Source organism: Carassius auratus, chromosome 17 (genome assembly GCF_003368295.1).
Source record: "Carassius auratus strain Wakin chromosome 17, ASM336829v1, whole genome shotgun sequence".
NCBI classification, from domain to species: Eukaryota; Metazoa; Chordata; class Actinopteri; order Cypriniformes; family Cyprinidae; genus Carassius; species Carassius auratus.
This window is the reverse complement of record NC_039259.1, coordinates 11,289,914-11,311,579: the sequence shown is the minus strand read 5'-3', so window position 1 is coordinate 11,311,579 and position 21,666 is coordinate 11,289,914. Positions and strand designations below refer to the sequence as shown.

The window sequence follows — 21,666 nt, the reverse complement described above, 5'->3', positions numbered from 1 at the left end:
AATAAGGTATCAGTCTCATGTAAACGTTAGGACAGACTTTTATTTAATACATTGAGTTGTTCTGAAAAAAAAAAAAAATCATAGAGAAGTAATTAGAATTTGTAACACGATTCAACAAACTGTATGAATATGCACAGTAGTAATTTAATCATGAGACATTAATATGACAACCACTGTCTAACTTGATTCATAAATAATGCAATATTTAGATTTGAATAAACTATGATTTTATACAATTACCATAAGTAAAAGTCACATATATGATAGTAGTAAATAATACTATTTAAAGAGGCACTGTATATTTATAGTGACTTTTATATCATATTGAGTTCACATGACCTGAGAAATACTACTCACTTTATCTCAGTATTATTATCCCTATTATTAGACAACTTCAGTTACAAAATAAATTAATAATTTCTACAATGAGATACTAAAATTACTTTGTGCACAAATCATTTAGCTGTTATACGTGACCCTGGACCACAAAACCAGTCCACCACAATATATTTGAAGCGATAGCCAAAAATACATTGTATGGGAGAAAATTATTGATTTTATTTTTATGCCAAAATGATTAGGATATTAAGATCATGTTTCATGAATATATTTTGTAAATTTCCTACCATAAATATATGAAAACTTAATTTTTGATTAGTAACATGCATTGCTAATGACTTCATTTGGACAACTTTAAAGGCATTTTTTTCAATATTTAGATTTTTTGCACCTTCAGATTCCAGATTTTCAAATAGTTGTATCTCGGCCAAATATTGTCATAATCTAACAAACCATACATCAATGGAAAGCTTATTTATTCAGCCTTCGGAAGATGTATACATTTCAATGTAGAAAAATTACCCTTTGGACTGGTTTTGTGGTACTGGGTCACATATATAATGTAACTTTCACTAAGAGTACACAGAGGTCAAAAAAGCACAAGTGCTCTTGTTTTCACAGTATAATCTGTTCACAACAAAATTCTCAGAATTTCTTTTTCTTTGGTAATTAATGTTCTTCTCTTAGTGCCTTTGCTGTTGTGCATTTTAATCTCTGAGGACTTTTAAAGTCAATGTGAATTTTCATTTGCAACCCATTTTACTTTCATAAACGTATTTCAGATTGAAACAGAATGTAAAAAACAAATGTGGGGCAGGACTTGATTTTACCCATCAGGAATTAAGTAGCTTGTGAGTCAAATATGTCACTTTTTGGGGGCTTTTAGCTAACATTATCCAACAACCTGTGCTGACCAGCAGAATTTTGCTTAAAGATTACAACAACATAATTTTTTTTTCCTTTGGAATACATGCACAGATAAATCATACACGAGATGAAGAATGTGCGTTAAGAAAGTAAACAGTCCATTTTGATTTGCTGTGTCTTACACCTGGACTGCCCATGGAATAAAGGTGCCAGGATCCGCAGGAGGACACTAAAATAAATGCAAACATATAATGGTCAACAAACTTCAGTAGGCCCATGATATCAAACAATAAAATCACATCAAACAGCTCCATGAAAGCCATAATTGATTCTGGAGTTGTATGTATGCTACCGTTCAAAACATTGGTTTTTGACAGAAGTCTCATGCTCACCAAGGCTGCGTTTATTTGATCAGAAACTATAAAAACAGTAATCTTCTGAAATATTCTAACAACTTATTAAAATGACTATTTTCTATTTCAATATACCTTAAATGTAATTTATTCCAGTGATGGCAAAGCATCATTACTCCAGTCTTCAGTTTCACGTGATCTTCAGAAATCATTCTAATATGATAATGTACATTTTTTCTCATTATTAACAGTTGTGGTGCATAATATTTTTTTGGAAATATTTTTTCAGGATTCTTTGATGAACAGCAAGTTCAAAAGAATAGCATTTATTTGATTCATTCCTTTAAACCATTAGAAATATCTTTATTGTCACTTTCTGGTAAATATTATGCATCCTTGTCAAAAAATGAAAATAAAAATCGAGTCCAAACGTAAAAAAATGGCAACATCTGACTTGATTTAAATGTTTATATCTGCTCTTGAAATGACCATGGTTCAGATCTCATGCCAGTGTGTAATTACGCATTATATCAAGCCAACAGTCAAAGTTACTACATACCAGTTTAGTAAACTTGTCTTCACAGGCATTTCGTATCCGTTCAGGCGAGGCGGGGCTGTCCAGTCTGAAAGGTCCAGTCAGATTGGACTCAGCCCTGGCAGCTGTGATGGCGTCTTTAATTGCATAAAACACTGAGGCTGCCAGAAAGAGAGGAGGCTCACCCACAGCCTGAGTAAAAAACAGCCATAAGAGTTAACAGACTCAAACAATGATCTTACAGAGGAGTTAGTTGTTGTGGTTCATCTAACCTTTGAGGAGAAGATGGCCTTCTCATTAGGAGCATCTCTGAGCAGCGAGACCTTTAATTCAGTGGGAATATCCCCAAAAGCGGGAATCTTATACATCCCAGGTCCACGAGTATACAGGTAACCATCAGGAGAGTAGCGTAGTTCCTCCAGCGTGAACAGACCTAAACCTTGCATGAACCCACCCTCCACCTGCACACACAGCCACAAATCTGGTGAGATTTAAGATGAATTGACAATGGTGTAATCCATTTTATTACATTTTTGGAGGACATACCTGTCCAATGTCCAACGCTGGATTTAAACTCATGCCCACATCCATGACTATGGACGTATGAAGATTCTGACAGGAGAGATAGAGTTAACTTTGAAGTATGGATCTCAAATATATAATATATAATGCAGACGGGCTGTCCTGTTGTCAGTAAAACTGGTATTTGAATATAACAAACAGATGTTTCACACTGGCATTACCTTATGACTGCCAGTTAGACAGTCTATCTCCACCTCTGAGACGGCCACGCCATAACTGAAGTAGTTAAACGGCCTTCCCGAATTTGTTTCAAAATCATAGCCAAGATCTGGAGTCCTATAAAATATAATAAAATGAATAATAATTCCTAAAAAGGACATTTTTATTAAAAAGTGTTACAATTTGATTCAGTGTAGCTGAAGTAACCATTCTGAAATGAACATACTTGTAAAATCCATTGGCAGACAAATTAACTCTGTCGAAATATGCTGCTTTCACCTGCAAATGTGAATACCATGTAATATATAAAATACAGTAAACATATGAAACATCTGATGAATAATTTCATACAAAAACTAATGCTGACCCAATCCTCCCAGCAGCCTTCGGGGTTTCTGTCTTTGTAAGGTTGAAGTCTCTGTAGTAATGTCTGGCAAGCATTCTGTGGAATCAGGGTGTTATTGTGTGTTGTTGACAAATATTGATTTGAAATATTAAGGATTTGTTCAGTTGCTGACATAAAGTACTGTTTAGAACTTTGGGGTCGATAAAAGTGTTTTTGAAAGAAGTCTCTTTTGCTCTCCAAGGCTGCATTCATGTAGTCAAAAAGTACAGTAATAATATTAAATATTATTACTATTTCAAATAACTGATTTTCTATTTTAATATATTTTAAGATATTATTTATTCCTTTGAAGGCAAAGCTGAATTTTCAGCAGCTATAAGTCTTCAGTGCGACATGATTCTTCAGAAATCATTCGGATATGCCGATTTGTTGAAATTAAATAGTTATTAAATAATAATAGATGTTGACAACAGTTACTTTAATATTTTTGTGGAAAAGCATTTTTTTCAGGATTTTTTGATGACTACAAAGTTCAAAAGAACAGCATTAATTTAAAATATATTTTTTCTAGCATAGTAAAAGTCTTTACTGTCACTTTTGATCAATCACTATAAATGTTAAACTTCTTGACCCCAAACTTTTGAGCCGTAGTGTACATAAATATGAATATCTGTTGCATGAGGCTTACATAGATGGCCATGCCATTAAGATCGGAGGAGGCGGAGGCGGCTGTAGGGCTGGTGTTGGGAACTGTGTTAGTGCTGGTCTCTGTGATGTGAATCTTTGAGCAGGGGATTCCAAGAGTTTTACTGGCCACCTGCACAACACAAAAATTCATATGAACAGCTGTGACAAACCATTTAATATAGTATTTTTGTTGTGCCTTGTTTGCATTACCTGGACCATTTTAGTGTGCAGGCCTTGTCCCATCTCTGTTCCACCATGAGTTAGTAAAACCGAACCATCTGAGTACACAAGCACCAATGCTCCTGCCTGCATCAAAAATTTCCATCACACACATAATCTCTGTCTAATAATTATTTGGAGCCTGAGAGGGAAAGGGGCTGACCTGGTTGAGGAAGACTGCAGTGAAGCTGATTCCAAACTTGGTGGGAATGATGGATAATCCTCTTTTGGTCCAACGATGCTGCCTGGAATGAAAGTACAGCAATACAGCAATTCTTACCCAAGTACCTAAACTGAGAACATTTTTATAACAATATACAAACAAAATCTAACAATAAAGTGCTGGCTCTCTGGCTCTGACTTATAGAATTTATGCTGCCAAGTATTATTTTATATTATATATTTATATGTATACATTATATATTTATATGTATATTATTATAGTATATCTTAATATACTATTTTATTTTTAGATTAAGTTTTAGTAAGTTTCTTATGTGCTTTTGTAATTTATTTTATTTATTTTTTCTGTTTTTATTTCAGCTTTAGTTTAAGTCATTTTGATACTTTAACCTCAACTTATGTTTTTCAGTTAAATGCCAATGCAACATTATTATTTTGTTTTTTAAGACTTTTCTTTTTTATCATCCTTTTTTTATACATATTTGCTTTTTTCCAATAAAAAAAAAAGAATTTTTGATTCAGCTAGCAATAACAATACTGACGCTGCTCTTGTGACATTGAAAAGTGTACAGTGTATGGTATTAGTATTAAATATTACAATAAAACAGTACAATTAATTGAATTTGTTTATAAAAAAGAAACTGAATGAGAGAGATTTATGTTAGTGATTATTTATTATTATTTACTATTTATATACATTTTGTTATTATTTTTCTATCTTATTATGTCAGTAAAGGTTTTAAAAGTTAATATAATTTCCACTACATTTATATCAATAAACTTAAAATATCAAAGAAAACATGTTTTATTACTAAACGCCTCTTTAAACTGCAGAAGCTTTTGGTTGCGTTGATGAGCTCAGTATTTATGATTATTTCTAACCTGTTGTATTGTTCCACTGCATCCTTGCGCTTGTGGAAGTCTGAGAGCTGCATGCACTCCTCCCAACAGCGATCGATGGTGAAATGGTCCAGACGTTGACTGAAGGGTGTGAAATCCCCCTCCTTGTACATGTTCATCCTCCTCACCTGGATATAGTAGAGAGTGTTCTGTTACATGTGACATTAATGTTTGTGTACTATGGACAGTGAGAGCGAGTATGAACCTCTTCTGCAGGCAGACCACAGCTCAAAGCCACATCACTCATCCAGCTCTCTGTGACCATCATGCCCTGCGGCCCACCAAAGCCTCTGAACGCTGAGTTAGACGGCAAGTTGGTTTTACACACGTAGCCAGTGCCACGGATGTTAGGAATGTTGTAGGAGTTATCCATGTGGAACAGTGCCCTCTCCAGGATCTGTGCATTGATAGACAGGATACACATTTAGGCTTCAAATATAAGAAAAATATTGTAATGTGTCTTATTGACCACCAGGGAGCGACAGATTTTCAAAACTTTGAGACGCCTACTCACTGACAATGACAGGTCCAGTGAATTGCCTGCGTTGCTGTAGAGGGTCACTTCAACTGCCATCACTCTTCCATTGTTCATGAACCCAACCTAGACAGAGCAAGAGTGTATGAGAATAGTCTAGCAAGGACGGGGACAATAGTGTACAGACATTATACTTAATCGCCCAATCGTGGTGTGCAAGAACCTAAAGGACAAGATCTGGCTAATTTGCACAATTTTTCACCTTGTAATGTCCAAAGAATGGATGCCGTCCACCTGTGACCAGCATGTCCTCATCGCGATCTAGCATGCAGCGAACTGGCCGCTTGACCCTAAAAGAGAAAGGCCAAACTAAACGTTTACCCTTCACACTGCTACTTACAACATCAATTAATGTAAATAGCCACATCAGCACGGTTCCATTAGTTTGTGTTATAAATATTCATACGTATGTGCGGCAACAGCAACCACAGTGGACAGAATGGTGCTCCGACTCTCTTTCCCTCCAAATCCTCCTCCCATCCTCTTTACACGGCACACCACGCGGTTGGCAGGCACTCCCAGAGCTTTAGCCACTAGGGCCTGAGGTAAACACCGCACATGATTTGCATTAGGACAGTACAATCAACTACATATCACATCATTTTTTTACATTTCAGATACTGTTAACATTACAATTTTCTGATACAATTCAAATTTCTACATTTTGTCAAGCTACCATCACCATCACCATTCTCTTGTGCAGTCTCAACTCTGTTTTGATTGAGAATGTGGATATAAATCGAGATCTTTGACCAGTCCCCTACAGAGAGTGATCTCTTTTGTTTACTTGAGTCTTGGAGGCCGACTGTGTGGACACAAACAGCTCCATTTCTCCATCCTCTCCACGAGGGACAGCAAGTGTGCAGTTAGTCTCCAGATAAAACTGTTCCTGCCCTCCAATGTGCATCTCCCCTGCAGAATCACATATTTAGTGTCAGCTCGGGAAATGAAAGAGGAACAGGTCTGAGGAAGAATCGTTTGATATACTGTAAATGTAAATAGTGTGGAAGAAAACCGCAGATCTACCACAGAAGCACAGACTGTGTGTTTCACAAAAAACATGGTTTTAAATAATGTGAAGCTTTCTTAGATAATGTTCATTCTTCACAAAGAGGTTTAATGCAGTGTGTCATTATCATTTTAAATAAAAACAAGGTTGTACCGTGCAGGATGTGATCAGAGTCTTTGAAACCTCTAGCAACATCTCCTCTCTCTATACTTCTCACCGGCTGAAAGAAGGACTTGTTGGCAATAGCATCCTGTTTGAAAGAGTAAATTTGTTAGCGAACCAGTCAAGCTTATCTCTGTGTTGTGTATTTTAAAAGATGTTTCCCTGAAAACCTTGAAAAATCCTGTTATGTAAGGATGACAGCAGGAAAACCACTAAGCAGGGGTGAAAGATCAGAGCACAGCACCAAATGTTTTGCAATAATATTGTAGATCTGTGGTTTTGAAAGCAAAAATTAGTTGTAGGTCATATTTTCAGTCCTATGAGGATTACATTTCACGGTCTGATTTTTTTTAAAGCCTTTTGTGTATTATTTTCAATACACAAATTTATGTGAACTGTAAATTCCTTTGCTTTGATTTTGGTTTTGGTGTCTGGATCCTGACATCCAGGCACTTTCGTCTGTCTCCTGCCTTGTTTTCTGTTTTCTGAATGTGTGATTTGTGTTGGTGTTCATTTGCCATGTGCTCTTCTGTCATGTCATGTTTTTTTTTTTTCCGTGTGCCATGTGCCCTTCTGTTTCCTGTCTAGATCTTTTATTTTCCAGCTCTGTGGGCTAAAGTCTGGTCTGATGCACCCCTTTTTGTGTTGCTTTTCACATTTTTTGTAAATAAAGAACTTTTTGAGAACTTGCTGACTGTGTTACATTTGGGTTCTGTCCACCACACATTAACCTTTGTTGCATAGCTAGATGATTCTATTTGCTTTGGTGAGAGTACATGTGAATGTGGAGTAAATACAGACCTGAATGGTGACAATAACAGGCTGCAGCTCCTCATAGCTGATCTTCACAGCTTTGGCTGCTCTCTGAGCATGGGCCTGTGTGTCTGCCACAAAGGCCCCCACTATATGTCCAACACATGTGACCTAGCATGAAAGATCAGTGTGAGGACTCTACATGAGTATACAAAAGCGACACATTATATGCATGTGAGACACTTCACACATTCCAATCATAATGATAGCAATCAGAATTTTCTTTGAATGATTTTCCTCATCACAACTGCTTTAAATTAATAAAGTAAAAAAAAAAAAGAAGTAATATTGTGAAATATTATTGCAATTATAAATACCGCTAACTGTTTATATTTATATATATATATGTATATATATATATATATATATATATATATATATATATATATATATGAATAAAAAAAAAAAAATAATATATATATAATTTATTCCTGTCATGAAAAGCTAAATTGTATAACTCCTAAATCAGTGTCAAGTAACATTTACTACATTTACATACTATTAATATTAAAAACAGCTGTACTGCTTAATATATTTGTAGAGACTGAGAGATTTCATAATAAAAATAAGATAAAAAAGATAAAAAAAGAGTTTCAAATAATTTAATGTAACTAAAATAAGCATTTACTTTAAAATAGATTTTTTATTCAAAAATAAAGTCTGGACTTTCACTTTCGATTCATTTATCGATTTTAATTCATTTCTTAAAAAAAAAAAAAAAAAATCTTACTGATCCCAAACTTTTGAACAGCAGTTTATAACACTGTCAATGCCATATATGAAAGATTTAAAAACATTTAAACAGAAGTGATTTAAACTCATTTCCAACTCAGAAGAAAAAAAGGTAATTGTAAAATATATTCCAATTTACATGTATTTCTTCGTAACTGTGACCTAATTTCTCATAAATTACACTTAGTAGCTCACAATGATCATATTTGTAACAAAGTAACTTCATTTCTCTTACTTTCTTGCAAGATGGAAACAAGCTTTCATAAGAAACAGCAATAACGGGCTTTGCTGCAAATATGTAACATTTTATAACGTAGATTAAGATTATATTTTAACTGTACCATGTCCAAGACACTCAACCATGAAAGCGCATGACAAAGTGTAACTGCATCAATAAATGATTATGCCGTAGAAAAACGCCTTGTCATAGAATAGCCTACTCTGCAATCAAGTGAGATGCATGTGAGATACATTTAGCATGGGAATCCGTAAACTTCTGTCACAAATGCATGACGTCATATACTATGACTTCCAAATGATACTCTCTGTTTTGTGAAAGAAATGCAAAAGCCCTTGCGATATGGTTGCCTTATGCCTAATCCAATCTGCATCACAACTAACAATGGACTTCTATATAAAAGCCAAAACAGTTTAATAGCTGTGTGTGTAAAAAGGTCTCTCAATAGAAATACTGCACAGGAATTTCACCTTATCATCTGCAAAAACGGTCTCGTCATAAACAACAGGTCCTGTCATGTTACTTCCTGGTATGTCTTTAGCAGAGATAAATGCAACCACTCCAGGAACTGCCATTGCATCGGAGGTATCAATGGATCTACAAAGAGAAACATGTACATGCTTAGTTAAAACATAATCATGGGTATTTATTGTAATTATATAGCACTATAGTTCAGAACTGAACCTTTTTATGACATGTGAGTCATAAAAACAATGAACGTGGGTTCACTTTTAACAACATCAATGTGCACATGACAAGTCATATACTTGGCTTTAACTCAACACTAAATCATTCCAAAACATGACGTGCGTTATTTTCAACTAACTTTATGAGTGCATGAGCTTTAGTACTGGTGACCAAAGCCAAATGGAGCTCATTTTCATAACAGGGGATGTCGTCACAGTAGATCGCTTCTCCTGTGGCCTGCTTCAGCGCAGAGAGATGCATGATTGGTTGCCCCACCACATCATCACTATTATGACCAGGGGGAACTGCCTGCAAACAAAGAAATAAAGTTATTTTATGCACAATAAAAAAAAAAAAACCCTTTATATAGCATACATGAATCACCCTGTCGCAGATCTATACAGGTGGAGCTGGGGAAGGTGAAGGGTTTTCTGAAGCACTAGTGATGTCCAGTTCATGAGCTAATCGTTCTATTTAAACGGATCTTCTTAGTGAACCGCTCGAACCAGTACAAAAAAGGACCAATCAGCTGTGCCATGTTAAAGTGATGTCATTATGTCTGACTGAGTTACACCTATCGGACTGCGTCATGTAGAATTTCGTGACAGAACATGATTCATCAGCCAACACATAAAGCACAGATGAAGCTGTTAAATGCCGATACATTTGTACCTGGTAGAGCTGTACACTGGACGGTGAGTCCAACTGGAAGAGCTCAGTAGCAGTAGCATATTCGGGTCGGATGTCTTCCACAGTCACACCCTGTAGAGTTGACACATTTTTCAATTAACCCTTAAAATAGTCATGTGACCAAGAACATAAAGTAATAAGTAATAAAAAGTAGAATCAATGTCCAAAACTAACTTTTGAGCACATCTGCAAATTGCAAAAATAATAATTACCAGTACACATTGTTTGTAGCCAAGTAGAATTTTTCAAACTTTTGATTGTGTGCAAAACACTATATTGAATACCTCCTTCAGCAGGTCCAGAGACAGCTTGTGTTGGACACTGAGGAAGAACTTGTAGAAGAGGCTGATAGTCAGTGTGCGTCTGTATGTCACCATCCCACCAGGAGCTGAAGGAGACAGGCTCATCTCCTCAGCCAATGACGTGCAGGCTTCCTCTAGGAGCTCCTTATTCCATTGCCTTCAGTCAAATAAAGATTGAGTGAAACTGATGCTTTGATTCTTGGATGAGGCTGAATGTCAGAAAAGAATATCAGAAATTCTACCTGTTGAGTAACCTGTTGCATGTGTCCGTGGCCAGGACAGTTACATGGGCCATTCCTCCATAGCTTATCCGGATACTCTGCACAATATTGGAGTGCTCCTTGAAGAATACATTCATCCCACATGTGACAATGGCAATGTCATCCTCTTTGCGAGGAGACTGTTTGAAAGCTGAGAAGTACTGGCCCTAAAACACAAATGCACAAATTTGACTCCAAATTTAAACTATTTCATGTGAAATATGAATGATACATTACACCGTTAAAAAGTGATGTAAGTGAGATTTAAAAAAAAAAATAAAAAATACAGTATAAAGTAATATTGTGAAATAGTATTCCAATTAAAAATATCTGTTTTCTATTATAGATCTTTTTCTATTGTGATTCTATCACATGATGTCACATGATCCTTAAGAAATCATTTTAATATGCTGATTTCCTACTCAAGAAACATGTCTTCTTTTCTTTTTTTTTCAGGATTCTCTAGCTAAAAACTCTTCACTGTAACATTCGGTCAATTTAATGTATCTTTGATGAATAGAAGTAATTATTTTGTAAAAATCTTACTGACATAAAACTTTTAAACAATAGTGTAGTTCACCCAAAAAAGCTAATTCGGTCATCATTACTCTCCATCATGTTGTCCTAAACCCAGTTTAATTTGTAATGCATAAAGTTTAAACATGTAGAAGAAGATTTAAATAAAATTTAAATTCCATTTTTTCTTTGCACAAAGCCAGGTATTGTACTGGAATATAACATGCATGTCTTTTGGGCCACTTTTGTTTTGCTAATATATTACATTCTAAATGCTCTTTCCCTTTCATTATATGGCAAAGAGTAACCAGTAGATTCTACCACATCTCTTTTGTATTCGAAAGAGAGAAAGAAAGTCTAATGAATTGTTAAGTATGACAAAATTATCAAAATGTGATTTTAATCACAGAATGTTTTGAATGCAGACCTTTCTTGTGTATGGAATCTCAATGGACAACAGAATCTCTTCTGGCTTCAGAATGGTCTTTCTATAACCAGGGAAGAACTTGCCATCCATTTCAAGAACACGTTTCTCTCCTTTAAACATCAGACAGAGATTTTTTTATATAGTTCATAAAACATACATTGAACATTTAATTCATTTATCAACTGTTCTCTGCTGGTATAAAACAAAGAACATGGTCACAGTGTCAATAAAACATACCCAAGGTCAATACCCTACAGTATATGTTTCTAGACTGATACATTGTACTGTGAAAAGTTAGCATGAGTATCCTTAACCCCTGTACTATGTACCACAATCAGTTGTAAAACACTGGGAAACTATAAAACTATTTAAAAGTATCTCTAATTTAGACTTCTAGCTATTACATAATATTCAGACTCATTCAGCAGAACTATATGTAAAATGATTGCACATTAATGCAATAGGATATCATTGGAGATTGCATCTGTTTTTTCTACATTTCCTCTGCCTCTGTATCAGAAATGCTACAACCTTTGATCCTTGAACAGGACAAATAAATGTTGTACCTTTTGACATCACCGTTAGCTTGCAGCTGGCTGCCATAAACACAGGGTTGAGGTCTGAAATGGGACTCGCTGTCATAATATTGCCACCAACAGCCTGAAAACATAAATATGACAGTCACATAAAGGAACTGAAAATGTGACTTTTAATCATTCATAATCACTTCTATGTTATTTTTTTTTAAGTTATGCACTTCATTAAATCAAACATACATTAACTTTTTTCAAGCCCATTAACTTACATAAAACACGTTATATCTTATATCTTTTATATTTTATCTTATCTTATTATATAAAAGTGAATTATATCACTTTTTGTCTTCAGGGACATGACATACCGCAACATTACGGATCTGCTGTCCTGCAAACCAACGCAGCTGCTCAAGAACAGCCTTAAAGACCTCCGTCTGATGAGCAGGCAGCTTCTTCACCGCTGCGCGCAACACGTCCCCCAGCACAGTCAACGTCACTGATGCACCAACCTGAATCCCTGTGAACCAAAAAAAAACAAGCAAAGATTTACTGTCAACTATAACTTAACCGAAGTAGTGAAATGCCACTAATAGAGTAGATTGAGGACAAAATGAATGAACATACAGTTTTAACCATATATTGACAAGTAATATTTGCTTTAAACCATTAAACAACATACACTGACAGCATCCTTTTAGGTGACTCTCTTACCATCCCGTGTGTTTTGGATGATGTTCAGTTCTGGGATGAAAGCTGGGGCCAGAATCACAGGGTAAAGAAGGTTTTTGAACTTCATCTCAACACCTAGAGGAGAGATTCAAGGCAATTAAAATAAGCTGTGCATTCCGCATTATGGTCTTTGAGTACTGCACAAAGAAAAACTTTTTTTTTTCACTCATAATATGTAAACATACTTACATTTTAGACACAATGGCTGTGTTTCAGTTCATTTTTTAATGCCCTTCAGTCCTAACTTCCCTCCGTCTCATTTACTCAGATGTTGATTACGTTTCATGAGTGCCCACTACTGCCTGAACCCTTGCACTGGACTGAATCGGAACGTCCTAATCCCTTGATCAGTGTTAATTTTGACACGACATTTTAATTTAGTTTTAGTCTTAGTCTTTTGACTATAATTCTTTTTAGTTTTAGTCAAGTTTTAGTCATCTGATTTGTTTTAATTTTAGTCTTATTTTAGTCGACTAAAATTGCTTGGTATTTTAGTCGACTAAAATTGCTTGGTATTTTAGTCGACTAAAATTGCTTGGTATTTTAGTCGACTAAAATAAGACTAAAATCAATAACAGATTTACTAGACAATATTTTACAGCTGGTATAGGAAACAAACTTTACCAAAATATATAAAACACAAATTCAACTTTATTTCAACACAACTGTGTCTTTATTTCGATTGAAAAGCTTTTATGCAGCAACAAACACTGTCATGATAATGTAAACAATAACTAGCTGCCAATTGACCATCAATAAAAGAAAAATAAAGTTAGGTCCAGGACCTTAAAGTTTACAGCTGAGCTGAACAATAAGTGCATACATTTAAAGTAAATATTTAATAAGTTGGCAGCTAGGTGGATAAAAAAAGTAACAAGATTTTATAAGGTATTCATTTGTCTAGCAATATTGTATGTTTTAAATACTACAATATTGCTAGATTAGTATGTATAATGATAGGATGTGAACATTCATGTTTCACATGACTAATATAGAAATATTTGTGATATTGTCAACAAGTAGAACATTATAAAATATACTAAACATTAGTATTAATCAAATGTATTTATCATAATATTACGTATTAGTATTGTGCTCTCATCTAATTTGAAGAAGGGGCTATTTTACAGTACTTTCAGTTCGTAATATTTAATGCTACAACATCTACGCACTGCACTATTCAAATTTTGCTTAGCTCAATAAACAAAAGAACATCGTTGTGAAATTATATTTGAGAAAATGTCCGGGTGGCTCGTCTGTAAATGTCTTTTCAAATTGGTTGTGTTCTTGCCACGAATGAGCGCTCTGCGTGCTTTACACTTTGTTTTGTTTTGTTCGTCGTCAAACGTGAAGTGAGCTGTGGACATTTTGTCGCTCTTTTAGACAGTAGGGACTTTAAGCAACAGCTGCGAATGGAACGGCTACAGCGACCGGAAGTTTGCCGTCACACCGCTGTAGCCAAGAACGTAAAAGTCACTAAGCAACGGTAAAACAGAACAGCGCAACGGAGCATTAATTCATTTATTGAGATCCAAAAAAATATATAATTTAAAAAAGCAAGAGAAGGATTGCTTTGGGCGTTAAATGACAATCTTTTGTCAGATGAGGAGTTTTTAATATTGTATGATGTAAATAAGTCTAAAAACATAACATTTATTTACCTAACTTCTCACGTTGTAGCGACTCTGGCAAATCAGCTGTTCTCCCGTAGTAGACCGTTAAATTAGAACGTCACAAAGTAGCAGTTAAATTCGCGCAGGCGCAATACAACGCCAGAATGGCGTTGCCGTTCCTCCAGAGGCTGTTGCTTAAAGTCCCTATCACCTCTTCGAATGCCGACTTCCCGGGAGCTCATAAAAACTGAAAACCTTCGCTTCACGTCTCAATAAGTCAGGCTCTGATTGGTTCTCTTCTCTCATGCAGTCTGTTCTGTTTTGCCGGTTCTTTTGCTCATTCCTCGCATCTCTCCCGTCTGCTGATTTGATTTTCGTCACAGTCTATTTTCGTCTCGTCCTTTATTCGTTGACGATAATGTCAATCAATTTAGTCATAGTTTTAGTCTCCATCAGTGCCTTCTATTTTAGTTTTCGTTTCGTTTTCGTCAGCAAAAATATATTCGTGACGAAAATAATGACGAAAATATTTAGTCAACGAAATTAACACTGCCCTTGATCACTTAGAATTTGCTATGGAGTTTTTAATTGTTTACATTTTCCCCGCACAAATTAGTTTGATGCAGCATTCTATATGTAAAGTTGTATGCTTGGGCTGTTATAAATGTAAAAAAAAAAAAAGTGTTTATATTATAGATTGGTTTGGGGAGGGGAAAATCAAGGCTAAAATTGGGCAAAAAATCATGTAGTGTGAACCAGTGTTTAGGGAAGTTCGCAAATTTGTGTCTAAAAGTGGAGTGGAACACAGCCATGATTGCAAGTTACTTTGTCTATTTTTGCCTCATCAGCAAAACTGATTCTACTGTTTCATGTCACTGAGCAACACAGTTACTTTCTGATTGAATTAATGGTTGAGTGAATGATTCAATTACTTGTTTTTTTTTTTTTTCCTGAATGAATAAGCATTTTATGTCATACTTTTAATTGTATGAAAGAGACAGTGATGTAATACATCCAGAATCAGAATCTTTATTGTCATTATATAAAAATTACAATGACATTATGGGCCCTATCTTGCACCCAGCGCAATTGACTTTGTACACCGACGCATGTGTCATTCCTATTTTGCACCCGCGCAAAGCGCGCTTTTCCCTCCACAGAAGCACGTCGCTAAACTAGTGAATGAACTTGCGCTCCCTGGGCGGTTCAGCGCAAAAAAGGAGGCGTGTTCTGGCGCAAACGATCCCTGGTGCTATTTTGCTGTTCCATTAAACAATTGCGCCACTGACCAGAAAAAACCTAGTCTAAAGTCAGTGGCGCGTTGCGCGTTGTTCATTATGCTATTTTAAGGGCGCATGCTTGACCATAATGTATAGCGTGCACAACGCGCATACACTTTGCTCATGTAATCTACACAGATGCAACAGTTATTTTTGCAAATCATAAATTGTTACACAAAAAAAATATTAACACATGAGATGACGGAAATCATTGTGGTGTGCCACGAAGATGTGAAAAAATAGAAATAAATCTAAATTATTCAGGCTAACTGTAGTAATTAAGGATCAGACCTGTTGGCCAAATAGTGGCAAGACATATGTGTATATAATGACATCTGACAAATTGTGGCTATTTCCTCCCACGCCTGTTTAACCGACGCTATTTTGGGTGGGTTTCTCCCATCCCCATACAACACAACTTCTCTGTCTTTCACTGCTCTTACAAGAACATCAGTCTCCTCGGCTGTGAACCGCTCCTGGTGTGCGCCTGGTAAATACGCCATAATAATAGCAATCTATAATGGAACTTGCGCACCTGCTTTTAAAGGGAATGTTGGATGACGTTCTGATTGGTTTATTTCACGTAACGCCCAAACCACACCTATGAATAATGAAGCTACTTCAGACCAACCCATTTTAGATTTGCGCCGGGCGCAAGAGCCATTTATCCCGCCGGGAAAATAGCAACAGCGCCGAGACCCGCCCACAAAGTTACTTGCGCTTCGCGCTTTGACACTTGCGTTTCAGATCGTTAAAATAGGGCCCAATGTGTCATCCAGATTACAAAGATGCTATAGAGAACATACTTTTTAAAGGCAGGTGATTTCGTTCAAAATATTTTTTTTGTTATGCTGGTTGAAAGCCTCTTATAAGCCTCATCTGTTGAAGGTGTACGACCTTAAAGCGTTCACCCAATAGTATTCCTCAGTTTGAAGGCTAGGATAGGCTGTCAATGTATGTATTTAGACATTCAGACATGACATATCATCAGCACATTACGTTACTCTATTTGCAGACTAAGCGACAATGGTTAGCCTCTGGTCTGCCTGTGCATATTCATGTGCTTTGGAGGAGGTGTTGCTTTGGAGAGTGATTTGCAGGGAGGGTGGGATCTTATGCTTTCAAAGCAAGCTTGCTATAGCCTTTCCGAAATCGCCTACCCTACCTTTAATAGTTGCAAACTAGACAAATTAAGTACCTACTCTTACTACAGTATGCCATTTCAGATGCAGTCCTTGTCTAGACTGGCCAAAAACAAACTATCGGAGTGATTCTATTAATGTATGCAAGACTCACCAACTTCTGTGTTCCCAACCACTAGTTTAGCGTTTGGATAAGTCGCTTTCAGTTCCAAGAGTTCTTCAAGGGAGCAGGGTTGAATCCAAAGCACTCGTTCCCCAACAAACCTCAATTCTCTCTGGGGCTGTTTACTTAAACTCTGTAGAGCACAAATATAACTTAGAGGTCTTGATGCATCTATTTAATGCAGTAATCTCCTTTTTACTATCTTACTACGATGGTCAATCAATGCAGTTAAGACTATTTTGTTCGCACCATGAGCTCAGGCGGGAATATAATCTCTTGTGTCGGGTCCAGTGGCATAAAGTCTGATTGGTCATACAGTTTCTGAGCTGGAAGTGTTGAATTGTCCTAAACATAGAGAAAGAAATGTCGGAATTATTTGTAAAGTCCTTAGATAACATTCAGTACTGAGATTGTAAAACAGTGATTTTGAAGCATCTACTTTTTGTTTCATGGCTGTAGGTTTGATCTCACATGCTCATGAGTGCCAGTTCACACATGTGACCTGGTTTCCTATGAGACAGCAATGACTGCCATGTCATTGATTTCCAATCCAAGTATGCTACATGTTTATCATGAATGGCAAGGCTTTAGGACAAAAATGTGTTTGTACTCAGAGAAAATAGAGCATGGTGTCTGGATGTCTGTTCTACTCACATTGACATGCTCTTGTGTGTGTCCATTAGTCATGCAGCAGCCATTACTTTGTCCTTTTGCACCACAGCATCCCCCATCCTGAAATCAATAGACAAAAATATATTCCCTATGATAATTCTGTCTAATATTTTACATCAGTGTGTCGTTATGCCAGCTCAGACTACGTTGACAAATTCATCTTGTATTTGCTGTATTTGCTTGTATTGCTGGTTCCCTATGCTTGGCATCCAAACAGGTTCAGTGCCTGTGAGCTGAACGCAACCAGGTTAAGTATCAACATTCCTCAACTTGCCTTTCTTTGATTTCTGTGCCTTTCTTAGCTGATGTTGAACTGTTTCACACCTCCTCTATTTACTTGTGCCTGCTGTTTTGCCAAATTCGTACACTTTTCATTCTGCACCTATCTCTGAAAGATTGCACCAGTTACCTCTATCTTCGATCTTTTATATTAAACAGTTTATAGTTTTTTTTTATTATTATTATTCTTTTATATCATTAAATATATTTATTATTTATAATTATTACTCAGTTGTTATTTTACCTTTGTAAATGTTCTGTAGCCTTCTAGAATAGGTCTGTACCCAGTACAGCGACATAAATTACCTGTGTGCAAACAAATTAAAAACAAAAAGATTTATTCAGAAAATACATATATATTTCCTTAAGGTATCAAATTTAACAAGATGCAGAAACTATGCTCTTACTATACCTTGAAAAGCCTCCTGAATATCATGCATGCTGGGTTGAGGGTTGTTTCTCAAAAGAGCATACATAGACATCACAATTCCTGGAGTGCAGAACCCACACTGTGACCCATGAGCCTTTGCAATTCGCTCCTGGATTAAAAGATTATTGTTGTTAGAGCTACTGTACCACAATTGAACAGGAAACCAGCATATCAAGTGATATATCAGCTAATGTTAAAACTGTAATGGATTGAGGACAAAAGAGAGTATGCCTTTAATGTTATAGTGTGATATGCTTTTTTCATTATTATCTTTAATTCTGGAAGAATAAAATAAATCTGTGACCTGTACAGGATGGAGTTTGCTCGCCACGCTGCCGATGCCCTCCACGGTTGTTACTGCACAGTGATGCAAAGAGCATAGCGGAGCTAGACAGGCATTGACCGCATAGTGACTTAAAGCTTTGCATCAAGGAATAACTAAACAACTCTGGCGAATGATTCAGAACCCTTTACTAATGAGATATAAATTATTAACAGCTACCATGAACCTGTTACATGCTTTAAGGACAGCGATGCACTTTATTGCAAGATGTGAGTGCATAAAAAGATACATAATCCGGTTTTGATGTGGATGATATTTGGACACCATTACAGTGCAGGCTCCACAACCTCCTTCAGCACAGCCCAGTTTGGTTCCCGTCAGACCCACTGTAAGCAGTGACACTAAGGAAAACAGCTTGAAAGCAATCAAACTGAAAAAGTAAGTGTTCCCAAATCAGTGTAGAAAATAACAACAAACTACAAAATAATGGCAATGTATGATTTCATGGTCAATACCTAGCTGACATTCGCTGTAATCAAAAATGACATGCTTGGATCAGTAAATCTCACGTTTGACATCACATAGCAGTTGTGTAAATAATTAATGTCTTAAAACACTGAGGATAAAAACAAAGATTAACCAACTGTGAATTCATACTATAAGCGCACACTTTCTATTTCTATTTTATATTTATTTCTATCCAATATTTGTCCCAATCCCTTCAAAATGACCTCTTAAAATTTATATTTGTTGGTTCATGGTTCATTTAGTTTTTTTGTATAATAAGTCAAATGTTGGACTTATAAAACTAGTTACATGTACATGACTTTTTTTTTTTGTGTGTGGTTTACAGAAAGGCAAAAAAGCATGAAATACTGAATTTAATTATTAAAATAATTATATACAGTATACTACTAATATATAATATTAAGAAATTAACTGCCTGCTTGAGCAAACATCATGAATAGTAAGTGACCCAAACCCCAACAGACAGCAAACAATTCCTTTCAGAGGACAGGAATATCAGTGTCTTATAAATGTGGTTATGGTCTAATATTCCAAAGATCAAAAGGATACAGTTTCTCCTTAGATATGTCAAGAGTGTTTTCTCAGGCTCTGCATTTTTCTCAGTGATCTGCACGGAATTAATAATGGAAAACACATTATGACTAAACCGGCAACAGTAGTGAAACACACTAAACAATGTAATTATTCAATCATCCGATTACCTTTTTTCCATTAACGAAGAAGACAAGGTCATCCCCTGGAGACTGAAGTTTGTTTTTCATCTCTTCCATTGTGATTGACATTTTTTTTATTTTTTTATTTTTTATTCCTACTGTTCCTAAATCAAATTAGTGAGATGAGCGTTGCAGCGAGTGAGTTAGTGTGTTGGACCTCTGAGCTCAGCGTCAAGTGACCAGATTCTTATCAGCTCACGCTTGCTGCTGTTTGGAGAATAACTTGCAGGAGGGGACTGTTTTATAAGCATTGCGAAACTAAACATTAAATGTATGGCAAGCCGGGGTAACATTTAATCTATAAGCAGTACTAGTATCTTTTATTCATGTTACTAGTACTTATTTATTTGATACTAGTATCTTTTCCATTAAGTACTAGTACTTATTCATTAGGTACTAGTGCTTATTCTTTAGCTACCAGTGGTTATTCTTTAGGTACTAGTGTTTATTCTTTAGGTACTTGTGTCTCTTGTAAAGTTACTTGTACTTATTCATTAGATACTAGTACTTAAAGATTAGATACTAGTACTCATTCCAATAGTGACTAGTTTTTAATTATACTCTTCTTGTTAATAAGAAGTAGTACTTATTTTTTAGTTACTAGTAACTTTTTAGAACAGAGATATCCTGAACTTAATAGATACTAGTACTTTTTAAATTTGCATTTCTGCCCAGTATGGTAATCATATGTTGAATATTAACGAGCAACCAACATATAGGACAGAGATTAAATAGGAAACTGAAAAAAGAAGATGGATGTACTTTTTTGAGAAAACCAAATAGAGAAGAAACAATTATTTGTACACAAGTACATAGAAAACTTATTTTTGTCAGTTTTGTAAACACTATAATTTTGTAAACATTGTAGCCTAATATGTTTGTTGGTCTTTGAGTGATCTCTGGTGGCAGGATGGAGATAAAACACCAATTTTTATTATCTGTTATTTTCCTATTTTTCCTCCAGTAAAAACCAGGGCTGTAATTTGTTTTTATTTATTTTTTCATATAGCACTGAACACTGAATCACAGACACTGAATGTTTTACATTAATATTCTGTACAGGGCACACTGGTGATACAGACACTGAATGTTTTTACATTAATATTCTGTACAGGGCACACTGGTGCTACACTGAATGTTTTTACATTAATGCTCTGTACACTGAATGTTTTTACATTAATGCTATATACAGAAACACCGGTGCTGCAGACATTTATTTATTTTTTACATTAATGTTATGTACAGGGCACACTGGTGCTGCAAATACATTAATGTTCTGTACAGGACACACTGGTGCTGCAGACGCTGAATGTTTTTACATTCATGCTCTGTACAGGGAACACTGGTGCTACAGACACTGAATGTTTTTACATTAATGCTCTGTACAGGGCACAATGATGATGCAGATGCTGAATGTTTTTACATTAATGTCCTCTACAGGGCACACTGATGCTACAAACACTGAATGTTTTTTTACATTAATGCTCTGTACAGACACACTGGTGCTGCAGACACTGAATGTTTTTACATTCATGTCCAGTACAGGGCACACTGGTGCTGCAGACACGGTATGTTTTTAGAGTAATGTTCTATAAAGGGCACATTGGTGCTGCATATGCTGAATTTTTTTTACATTAATGTCCTGTAATGGGAACACTGGTGCTTCAGACACTGAATGTTTTTACATTAATGTCTTGAACAGGACACACTAGTATTTTATATTAATGTCCTGTAAAGGGCCCACTGGTGCTGCGGAC

General features: G+C 35.8%; 1 protein-coding gene across 1 annotated transcript; it reads right to left on the bottom strand.

Annotated features, from left to right (window-relative positions):
* Window positions 1-129: 129 nt before the first annotated feature.
* Window positions 130-20,128, bottom strand: xdh (xanthine dehydrogenase). Its single transcript, XM_026285800.1, has 36 exons — window positions 19,898-20,128; window positions 19,746-19,803; window positions 18,958-19,054; window positions 18,690-18,798; window positions 18,368-18,494; window positions 18,200-18,261; window positions 17,659-17,736; window positions 17,254-17,349; window positions 16,996-17,137; window positions 12,789-12,881; window positions 12,443-12,594; window positions 12,108-12,201; window positions 11,542-11,651; window positions 10,581-10,765; window positions 10,321-10,495; window positions 10,019-10,108; window positions 9,486-9,655; window positions 9,130-9,256; window positions 7,678-7,800; window positions 6,868-6,964; window positions 6,493-6,617; window positions 6,112-6,245; window positions 5,908-5,995; window positions 5,685-5,771; window positions 5,376-5,567; window positions 5,153-5,298; window positions 4,251-4,332; window positions 4,079-4,174; window positions 3,870-3,998; window positions 3,203-3,277; window positions 3,062-3,114; window positions 2,838-2,952; window positions 2,641-2,706; window positions 2,367-2,555; window positions 2,119-2,286; window positions 130-1,435 (listed from the first exon to the last, which is right to left on the bottom strand). The coding sequence occupies exons 1-36, from the start codon at window positions 19,976-19,978 to the stop codon at window positions 1,385-1,387; spliced, it is 4,062 nt and encodes a 1,353-aa protein (XP_026141585.1). The 5' UTR covers window positions 19,979-20,128; the 3' UTR covers window positions 130-1,384.
* Window positions 20,129-21,666: the final 1,538 nt, after the last annotated feature.

What these genes read in the sequence shown, in the direction of transcription:
- xdh (XM_026285800.1), bottom strand. Translation starts at nt 19,978, where the DNA reads ATGTCAATCACAATGGAAGAGATGAAAAACAAACTTCAGTCTCCAGGG. An exon ending in GACATATCTAAGGAGAAACT is followed by an intron (nt 19,055 to 19,745) that starts GTATCCTTTTGA and finishes CACTGCTTACAG; the next exon opens with TGGGTCTGACGGGAACCAAA. An exon ending in GTTGCTGTTGCCGCACATAC is followed by an intron (nt 5,996 to 6,111) that starts GTATGAATATTT and finishes TTTCTCTTTTAG; the next exon opens with GGTCAAGCGGCCAGTTCGCT.